An 11,123-nucleotide genomic window follows, 5' to 3' on the forward strand; every position below is an offset into this window, starting at 1 on the left:
TAGATAAAGGTAGATGGGAGTCATCCAATTGGGACCGTAAGAGAGTGGCTGCACTTCTATGGGGCTTCGGACAAAAGGGTTACCAAAGGAGATGTTATTAAGAGTTTATATAGTCCAACCGAAGGGAAAAGGTCTTCATCGATAGCCAGTCTCGCCAGAGTATCGGCCCTGTGATTTTCTCCTCTTAAAATCCCTTCGAGAGTAGCAATCTTGAATTCTAAGAATCTGGTTCGGGTTTTTTCCAAATATTTTTTCATCAAAGGTGATTTAGCTGCAAAACTCCAAGCACTTGGTTCACAATGAGCTGGGAATCACTATGGGCTTTTAGATATTGGACTTGCAGTGCCTTGGCTAGTCAAAGGCCAGCTAAAAGGGCCTCATATTCAGAACAATTTTTGGTAGCAAAAAAATCAAACCTTATGGATTATTGAATCTCAAATCCTTCGGGGCTTATAAACAAAACACCAGCTCCTTTGTTGTCTGAAGTGGATGAACCGTCAACAAATAGTAGCTAAGAAAGAGGGAAATGCGGTAGCATTGGGGAAATCTCTGAGGGAACTTAAACTTCTGAGGGTGCGGAGCATTCATTTAAGAAGTCAGCCAAGGCTTGTTCGTTGATGGACTGGCGGGGAAGATAGAAAATATTGAACTGGTTGAGCTCTACAGCCCAATTTACTACTCTTCCCCAAAGATCAGGCTTATGAAGGATTTTTCGTAGGGGGAGATTGGTGTATACTCGAATGTCATATCCTTGGAAGTAAGGGCGGAGTTTTCTGCTGGCAAGTAGAAGAGAATACACCATTTTCTTTATGGTGTAATATCTAGTTTCTACATCCCGTAAGACATGTCTGACATAATATATAGGGAATTATTTATCTCCTTCTTCCTGGATTAAACACGAGCTCACAGCTCTAGGAGCTACCTCCAGATATAAGTATAAAGGTTCACCAGGGAAAGGCCGGGAGAGAATGGGAGGAGAGATAGGTAAGACTTTAGAAAATTGAAAGCCTCTTGACAAGAAGGACTCTACTGAACATCTTTGGATTTTTTTATTCCCCTTAGGGAATCGAAAAAGGGAATGCTCCTTTCGGCTAATTTGGAGATGAACCTCTGTAATGATGTTAGACATTCATTCAAAGACTATAAATGTTTAGGATTCGTTGGTGAAGGCATTTCCAAGATAGCTCTAGTCTTCTCGGGATTCACTTCTATATCACGCCCACTGATCATGTGGCCCAAGAATTTCCCGTTGGATACCTCGAATGTGCATTTAGAGGGATTAAATCGAAGGTCGTGGCTTCGGACGGTCAAGAATGATTCTCTTAAATCCCGAAGATGATCTCCCTTCTCTTTGAATTTCACAATCATGTCATCTACGTAAACTTTTAAATTCCTTTCGATTTGATTAGAGAATATTTTATTCATGGTTCGTTGATATGTAGCTCCAGCATTTATTAAGCCCATAGGAAGAACTCGATAAGCATAAACAGCTCTATGAGTGATGAAGGTTATTTTGGCTTGATCTTCAAAGCCTAGTTTGATTTGATTGTATCCCGAGAAGGCGTCCAAGAAACTGAAAAGAACATTTACGGCCATAGCATCTACAAGTTGATCGATAGTGGGGAGAGGATAATAATATTTAGGGGTATCCTTATTGTGGTCCGTATAATTGATACAGACCCACCATTTTCAGTTAGAGTTCTTAACCAATACCACATTGGATATCCATTAGGAGAACTGAATTTCATAGATGAAATTGGCCTTTAGCAGCTTGTTGATCTCTTCATCAATGGCTTGTTGTCTCTCTAGAGCAAAATTCCTTCTTTTTTTTACCACTGTCTTATTAGGATCAACATGAAGTCTATGGGCAGTAACGGACTCATCAAGGCCAGGCATGTCTTTAAGTTTCCAGGCGCAGATGTTCGAAAACTCTCGGAGAAGATGAACAAGCTCTTATTTCAAAGGGTCTTGAAGTCGTGAACATATAGAGATGCAACATGTGGGATATTCTTTCGTTAGCTCAACACTTTCCACGGGTTCTCCAAGCTCAGCTTTAGGGGTACGGTGTAACTCAGCCTTCGTCAAAAAAGTTTCTGAATATGAGAATGAACTTTCTATTAGAAATATTTGAGAAGTTTCTGCTTTCAGAACTTTAGATACCTTGGAGGGGCTTCATTCCTTTGTTTCTCTGTAGAGTTTTCTTTTCTTTGGTTCGGTTTGAGCTAAGCTCGGGGAGGTGGAATAACAGTATTGGGAAGCCACAAGGTCAGTTATCAATTCGCATGGTCCCATGGTTGTGGGGAATTTCACTTTCATATGGGGGAGGATTTGGTCGCTCCTAGGAAAAATAAAGTATGCTGGCCGATGATGACGTTGTATGGAGAGGCAATATCGATGATGTAATACTTGATCATTGCAGTTACTTCTTGCGGAGAAGTTCCGAAAGTGGTGGGAATATCAATGGTACCTTGAACGGGAACAACATGGTTTCCAAACCCGTAGACAGGCCCTTGTACATCTTCGAACTTCATTTCTTCAAAGGGACTTCTCAAAATTATCATCCTTAATGCGTGTTTGAAGATAATATCCACATAGGATCCGTTATCTATTAGAACTTTTATGACGTGTTACTTAGCCATATCGAAAGTAACTGTGAGAAGGCCATTTCAGCAAACATATCCAGTAGGATAATCGGCATCAGAGAAAGAAATAGAAGTACCAGTGAGGCGGAAAGCCTGAAAGGGCCATCTAGTTGCATAACTTTGTGGTGAGGCATGTTCCCCCTACTATCATATTGATCACATGTCTAGGTGGAACGGTTCTCACAGGACCCTCCAGATTTTAGGGATTTTGTCGATTCCGGGGGGGGAGATAATCGTTCAGTAATCCTCTATTTACCAATTTTTCCAAGAAATATTTAAGAGAAGTGCATTCATCGACGTTGTGTCCAATCCCAACATGATAATCACAGAATCGTGTTCTATCTCTTTTTTTGTGGGGGTTCTCATGGGATTGTGCGGTTGAAAGAACTTTTTCGATCTTACCTGTTGGAGCATATAAGATGGGGTTTGGGTCAAAGGAGTGAAATTGGGTTCTTCTAGAATCCGCCTTGGAGGAGCCCTTTGATTCGTAGGGAAATTCCTCTGTCCTCTACCTTTGAAATCCTTCATCCCGTCTACTTTCATTGCCCTTCAGCCAGACGAGAAAGATTATCCCCGAGCGGAAGGGTAATAAGCAAGGACTCTCTCATTAGTGGCTATGTAGGCAGAAGCTATGTCATAAGCCTCGAAGTAGATCCGTGGGCTCTCGGTTATACAATTCCTTACAACAATCTCGACACTCTTGGTAATTCATGTTACGAATGAAGGAATCGACAGCGCTGGTCTGTTTTAATTCTTTAACTTTTGAGGCTGCAGTTTTAAACTTTTCAATATAGTCCCGTAGGGTTTCACCCTGCTCTTGCTTGATATTATGCAGGGATATAGTATGAACGGTATTAGGGGTGTTCACGCGAAACTTTGACAGAAATAACATTTTAAATTCCTCCCAAGAACTTATAGACCTAGGGGGCAAGCTAGAAAACCAAGTTCTGGCGTACACTTTGAATGTCGATATGAATAATTGGCATTTAGTGATGTCATTGTACCTGTGACAAATCATAAGATTCTCATAATAACTCAAATAATCATTGGGGTCAGAAGTACTGTTAAATGCTTCCAGGCTGGTAATTTTCCAGGACTGATAGGAGTGGCTTCCAGAGCTTCAGTAAAAGGTGATCCTCATGCGATCATATCGACGCAGCTCCAGGATATTATTCTTTCAGCCCAATGGGCCCTCCTAGGCTAATTTGGGGATCTTCTTAGCCTTCAGGCAGGCGTAGGCAATCTATACCGGGACCCTTCATCTCCATGTGAAATACCATTATCTGATGATTCTGAGGATAAAGATCTGCGGGCCCTACGAGGAGGACGCTCTCCATAACGAATATTACTATAGCTAAGATAAGAAACTTGGGAGTGTTATTTTTGTGAACTTGGATAAGACTGTGCAGGCAAAGGGGAACGCGAGGAACGCATAGTATGATATTCTGATATCGCTTCAGGGTAATATGGGGGATAGTAGGCTCCTTGCTGATTAGAAATCATTTGTGTTGTCAAATGATCCATCTGTTGTTGCATATAATTTTGTTGAGCTCTCTGGTTGAATAACATGCTATAGGTAGGTGAATTATCAGGCGTTCTAGAAGAATTTCCGTAGGAGTGAAAAATCGTTGTCTGATTCGTTACTTGTCTTTTCAGGTGTTTTGGGATAATAAAAAGGATGTCGTTGTGGTGTGGTGAAGAGTATTCGTTGTCAGATCCCCGACGGCGGTGCCCAACTAATGGCTGTAATTTTGATTTCTGTCTTGGTCCGTAAGGATTTGTTTTTGTTTTTCATGGGATAATTGTGTGTGTTGTTCTCTCGCTGGATTTTCCTTTTTATCCCCGTACTTGTAGTCAGGTGTCCTCTAGGTTAGTAGTTAGGTGATTGTTAAAGGCTAGTGAGACACGTGGAAGACAGGGAAAGGGTGCTAGTGGGACATGTGGAAGACAAGGAAAGAGAAAAGAATTATAGAATATTTAGGTGAGTGACACGTGTTGAAAGAAGAGTCAAAGGATAAGATTGTGGGGAGGCTAATGATTTCGAAGTTAATGCCTGTAGAGACCGGGTCTACACTTCAATTTTTCACATAGGATGTAGCGTTATTGTAATTGTAATGAAATGTTCCGTAGGCTTATGAAATCATAATGTCATCCCCAGCCACACGAGATTATAATGCCACCAATATCTATATGATGTATTATTGATGACGGATGTGCAGGCTCCTTCGGAAGAAGGAACTGGTTCTACATTGAAATTTACCCCTCAGTATATGATGTACTCGTGACTCGTGACCATGCAGATCTCGTAGGCTCGCAAGTAGACCTGGCCAATTGGGCGGTCCGTGTGTGCCGGGCCGGGCCGCACACGGGTTGAGCACTTGAAATGTCAACACTGAACCGGCCTGTTTAAGAACGAACCGGGCTCGGGCCGGGTTTGAACCGACGAAATTGGACTCGTAACCGGTACACGAATAATCTTGAGTTAACGGGTTGTGTGTGCCTGTGCGGGTTGTTTACGGGTTGTGCGGGCTGTACATTTCAGTTACTATATGTTACCTGATAAAAGACAAAAAACAAAAACAACACACATACATAGACACAAAACCCACCTCCCCTGTGCTTTCATCTCTTCCTCACTCAATCTCTCTCTCTCGGGTCTGTCTCTCTCCCTCCCTGCAGTATCTCTCGCAATCTCTATCTCTCCCTCTCGTTTTTTTCTCATCTCTCTTTTTACCCTCTTCCTCCTCCTCGTTTCTCTCCCCTGTTCCCGGTAATTTCTTTTTCCGGCCGCCGTTTTGTTCTGGTTGTTTGGCTTCAGTTTGTTCTTGATTGGTTGTATATGTATATGCATAGTTATATGTGTATTGTGTGTTTATTGTATTGTGTGTGTGTGAGTTTATTCCATATTTCCACTTCAATTCAAGTTGTTGCAGGAGCAAAGCAAATGAACTAGAATGATTGTACGGGCTGTGCGGGCTGTGCAGTCGGTGCAGCTCGCGGGCTTTGTACGTGCGGGCCGGTCCGGTCCCGGTTTTCAAATATTAGATTCGTAATCGGCTCATATATTTCAACGAATTGTTCGGGCTTGAACCGGCCCGGTTCGGGCCGAATAATTACGGGTTTCCGTACGAGCCGGTCCCGAACAGGCGGTTCAAACCCGCACATTTGGCCGGCTCTACTCGCAAGAGGTTACTGAATTTTTAACGTGCGTGCACCGGTGATGCAATAAAATACAGTATGATATATGAATTATCAATTATGTATGGGCTTGGTTTGCTATGATTTGATTTGAAATATGTGTGATTTACCCCGCCCGGATTGGATTTGTCCGGTCACAAATCCCTCCAAAAAAGTAGAGCGTTTGGGTTGTTTCCGATAACAATAGGTGTAGACCCCTAGCCAAGAGATTATAAATTTTTAACACCAAGACTATACCAAATCGGGCTTGGCTTTTTCTCAAAGTTGTCATAGCAATTTATCGTCTTCTATCGTCTCAAACCCTAGCCGGCTCATTTTAATTTGCAGTATATAAAATGAGTCGTACATAAAGGCTGCGGCTGACTTATGAATCACTAACATAACAGAGAATTACAAAATCGAAGCTGTAAGTAATTATTAAAAAGTCATACATTTTGCCTCAGAAAACAATATTGAATATGTACATGACGGAGTAGTAATTCACATAGAGCAATAGCCATATAAAACAAAAAGCTTTACATAGAATCAGTAGATACAAGGATCTTCTGAATTATATCACAAAACATCCATATTGTGTATGTATAATAAATATGAGTAGTCTAGTATATATATGCATCTTTATATATAGTTGCTTCTGATTAATAGGGAAAGGATGAAATATAAACATGCTTATATAGATGTATATATATAGCTGCTTCTGATCAATATGGATACAACTCGAATATATGCATGCTTCAGTACTCTTCAGTGCTCAGCTCCATCCTGCTCCACAAACCTGCATTTTACGAATCACTGATACTCTCCTTAATCAAACACAACTATTGATTATTCATTAAGCTGAATGCTTGATTACCTTTGAAATGAATCACATGCATTCAATCCGAGTATAGTACTTGACGAGTTCACATTACCGACTTCCTCAAGTTCATGCAACTTAACCTCATTTCACAAGTAAATTTTTCTTAATCAATAAACTACATTAGTACAATATACCCTGACCAAAAAAAAGTACCAGCTAGCAATATATGTGCACTAAATAAACGAGATTAAATAATTTATTAGTTGGCTATTATAGCCTATTTCAGCTAGCTAGTTACAATATGGACTCACTTTCTTCTGCAGTTGTGTATTCTCTTCTTGCATTTGTCTCTGCTGTTAACATTAATTAACAAACTAATTGTCAGAAAGCACGTCAACCGTATATACTCTTGCAATTATAACTACCTTATCTTCAAGAAATTTCCAACCAGGCCACTTCAATTTATTTTATGTCGATCGATCAGGGAATGCATGTAACTATATGTGCGGAGACAAATAATTAATTAAGTATAATTCTGTGTCTGAATCTTACCCGTCTCTTCATCATGTTAATATGCTCGGAGATGATGCGCCTCTGTTCATAGAAACATATTTATACCCATCAGATATCGGTTAGAGCTATTTAATACCAGTAGGTCTGGTTAATATTTAATTATTAGTGTCCGGGCTTAAAGATCTTCTAGATATGTATTCTGGGAAAAAAAATAGATGCAGAGAGAAATGTGTTCTGCACTTCTACACGTTGCACAAATAACATATGTATTCTTGTTATATATGCACTCAACATTCGGATGTAGCTTTTATCTTCGTCTTCGAAAGTGGGTAAAAAGGAAAATTCAATAACTTCAGAATATAAATAGGTAAAATAAATATGTGCAGAGTGCACTCACAAATCAGAACAAATGCAGGATGGAGTTCACTTAAATGAGTTAACTATCAAGTAGATATAGTGATGGCTTATGAATAATTAGAGGAACAAATTGAACCTTCTTAGATCGAACGCGTTCGACCCCAATCCGCAGCTGACGCTCCAGCTGCTTCAACTCTTTCATGCCCAACATTGCTAGATCTTCTCCAGCAATATGCCTACATAATGTTTATATGTTAAGGTATTAAATTACAAGATAATTCATGTTATTTTGGCCGGTGACTCTGTGCAGATGTATATGTACATGTTGTTAATAGACATGGTAATTCGGACCTGTGTGTTGCTTCCAAGTTGTCGATTGTTCTCTTCAACTCATCAATTTCATTCCTCCAAACCTGCACCCAAATCAAATCGATCGATCACGTGCTTAATGTACTAATTTATTTTTTAAAAATTGATTAATGTATTTGTACATATACTGAATTAATTAATACATGTTAATAAAATTGAAATTTAGTAGTTCAAAATCATAAATCGAAGTATACCTCCATACTTCTAACGCCTTCGTTATTAGGTTGATAGAGTCCGACTTCATTTCTGTATCTTCTGATTGTCTTATCCATCCTATTTATCATTTGTAAAACTCTTATTTACTACATTAATTATCTATAATAGGCTAGCTAGCTATATTTCATTAACAACTGTAGTGAACCAAAATGATATGTGTTAGTTATGTAAGAAATCAAAGATCTGGAAGTCTGGAACGGATGGTACAGATGAGTGTGTGCAAGTGAGTGAGGGTGTGTGTAAAACGTACTCGTGACTGGAGAACTGATAAGCTTTGCCGGTGGGAGAGAATATGAGAAGAGCAACTTCAGCATCACAAAGAATAGAGAGTTCAAAAGCTTTCTTCAGTAAACCATTCCTTCTCTTTGAGAAAGTCACTTGCCTGTTTGTCGGATTCTCTATTCTCTTCAACTCTACTTTCCCTCTTCCCATCCTCCCTCCCTCTCTCTCTCTCCCTCCCTCCCTCGCTCCCTCCCTCCCTCTCTCTGGCTCTCTCACTCTCAGTTTGAAGTCCACTTACATGTTACGCGCATATATAGAGTGACTGTGAGATGCCTACATCAACATCCATTTAAATTACTCACTCAAAAAAGAGATTGATGATAATGTAAAATAATAACTATTTTAAGTAGCACGCTCATATGTTATTATATTCTATCTAAACAATAAAAATGTACATGGCACCATGCAAAACACAAAATGGCATCAGGGGCAGATAAATTACTTTATCATCAGTGAAGCTGACGTATTTAGACTAAATCGTGAATCATTTTGAGATTCCATATGAGTGAGACACATTATGTGTTAGTGGTGTGTATTTATTGGAACGTATTCTCCTCTTCAAGGGGATTCCAACGCATATTTACACGCTCAAAATGAGTAAAAGGTAAATGAGAACTGATGTTCCAAAGTTTTACCTTTTAATATGAAAAGTGGTTTTGTACCACATCGAGAGTAGCACAAACCTATTCCTTAGTTTTTCTTATAAATATCATGTACCACATCGAAAAGAAAAACAAGTCCTTTCAAGCCTCTTTTTATAAATAGAGTCTTAGGGCATCAGTTTTATTAAGTCAAGGGAATAAGAGTCCTCTCTTTCATTCTCGGTCTCTTTAGTCTTAAATTTTCCAATACTCCGGTGATAGTTCTCGGGCTTAGTTCAAGTTCGCTGAGAGTATATTCGATCTATCGATTATACTGATATCTCGTTTTATCCTGGGAGGCTATCGACTCGCACATACGGTGAGAGGCGAAATAGCTTTATGGAGACAGTTTCAACTGGACTCGAGGATTTCCCTTTGGTTATATTCTTCCTTTCTCTGTTTGATTTCGTTTACTCACGCACACACTTATTTGATTTATATGTATTAATCGCAGATTGTATTCACAATCTTAAAGCTAATTTTTTATATATACATCTGTGACTGATACATCTGTATCTGCTTGTTTTGTTGAGTGACAGATCGATGGAGAACCAAACTGTGAACGATCCGATGAACATGACGGCTGATCCCAACGCACAGATCACTGGATCTGATGGGGTTCACCAGCAGCCGATTAACCCTAACGCACGGATCGTACGATCTGATGGGGGTCAAACGCCTGTTAGACATGTGCCTTCGGGACATGTGCCTGTGGGACACACTGTCATTGGACAGTTTAGTGTTCCTCTTGGACAGATATCGGCAGGATTAACTCATCTGATCATACCTGCGGTGCCTACTGGTGTGCATACACCTGTAGTACAGACGCACGTACCATCTGTTCCACCTGTGGTGCCTGCTGCACCTGTTATGCCAACTGTGCCTGCTGCACATGCTGAAAAACCTGAGAAGTTCAACGGAACGAACTTCAAACGTTGGCAACAAAAGATGCACTTTTATCTGACCACGTTGCATATGGATCGCTTCCTTAAGGAAGAACCACCGTTGCTCACTGCTGAGAGTAACATGCAGACTGTGTATGCTGCTGATGCTTGGAAGCACTCCGACTACATCTGTCGGAACTATGTGTTAAATTGTTTGTCTGACTCGTTGTATAACGTATACAACGCGAAGCCAACAGCTAAGGTCTTATGGGAGTCACTTGACCATAAGTATATAACCGAGGACGCTGGGGCAAAGAAGTGGATTGTTGGCCGCTTTCTTGATTATAAGATGGCAGACTCTAAGACTGTGGTCAGTCAGGTGCAGGAACTGCAGGTGATCATTCACGATATTCATGCTGAGAGAATGGTCATAAGTGAGTCTTTCCAAGTTGCTGCTGTTATTGAAAAGCTTCCACCTGGATGGAAAGATTTCAAGAACTACCTTAAGCACAAGCGAAAGGAGATGTCTATGGAGGATCTTATTGTTAGACTTCGTATTGAAGAAGATAACAGAGGCTCCGAGAAGAAAGTTAATGTTGCCACTGAGAAGGCAAACATGGTGGAGCACGCTCAAAGCTCCAAGCCCAAGAAGACTAATTCTAGTAAAGGGGCAAAGCTGGCACCCAAAGGAGGGATTTCGAAGTCGAAATTTCAGGGGAAGTGCTACAACTGTGATAAAGTTGGTCATAGGTCTTCTGACTGCAAGAAGCCCAAGAAGCCCAACAAGAAGAAAGAAGCAAACATAGTAGAGAATATCTCCAAGGATATGGGTGATATAGACCTCTGTGCTACGGTCTCTGAAGTGAACCTGGTCGGTTCTAATCCACGTGAATGGTGGATTGATATTGGTGCTACTAGGCATGTTTGCTCAGACAAGGCGATTTTCTCTAGCCTCAAAGCTTCCGATGCTGGTGAGAAGCTCTACATGGGGAATTCAGTAAATTCTACCATTGAGGGTGAAGGCACGGTGATCCTGAAGATGACCTCTGGGAAGAATCTGACTTTGAAGAATGTACTTTATGTGCCTGATATTCGCAAGAACCTTGTGTCTGGTTCTCTGTTGAGTAAGCATGGCTTTCGCAATGTAATAGAGTCAGATAAAGTAATTTTGTCTAAGAGTGGTATGTTTGTAGGCCAGGGTTATTTAACCGATGGGCTTTTT

At 40.5% G+C, this 11,123-nt stretch overlaps 1 protein-coding gene across 4 annotated transcripts; it reads right to left on the reverse strand.

Annotated features, from left to right (window-relative positions):
• Positions 1 to 6,310: 6,310 nt before the first annotated feature.
• LOC141684763 (MADS-box transcription factor 6-like) lies at positions 6,311 to 8,561 on the reverse strand. Of its 4 annotated transcripts, none has more exons than XM_074489878.1 (8): positions 8,345 to 8,561; positions 8,073 to 8,151; positions 7,861 to 7,922; positions 7,646 to 7,745; positions 7,192 to 7,233; positions 6,951 to 6,992; positions 6,694 to 6,773; positions 6,311 to 6,615 (listed from the first exon to the last, which is right to left on the reverse strand). In XM_074489878.1, the coding sequence occupies exons 1-8, from the start codon at positions 8,524 to 8,526 to the stop codon at positions 6,585 to 6,587; spliced, it is 618 nt and encodes a 205-aa protein (XP_074345979.1). In that variant the 5' UTR covers positions 8,527 to 8,561; the 3' UTR covers positions 6,311 to 6,584. The 4 variants fall into 4 exon arrangements, with proteins under 4 accessions (XP_074345979.1, XP_074345981.1, XP_074345978.1 ...); XM_074489880.1 differs by having other exon boundaries at positions 6,311 to 6,632; XM_074489877.1 differs by having other exon boundaries at positions 6,694 to 6,779.
• Positions 8,562 to 11,123: the final 2,562 nt, after the last annotated feature.

The sequence above is a fragment of the Apium graveolens genome, chromosome 9, assembly GCF_009905375.1.
Source record: "Apium graveolens cultivar Ventura chromosome 9, ASM990537v1, whole genome shotgun sequence".
NCBI lineage: Eukaryota > Viridiplantae > Streptophyta > Magnoliopsida > Apiales > Apiaceae > Apium > Apium graveolens.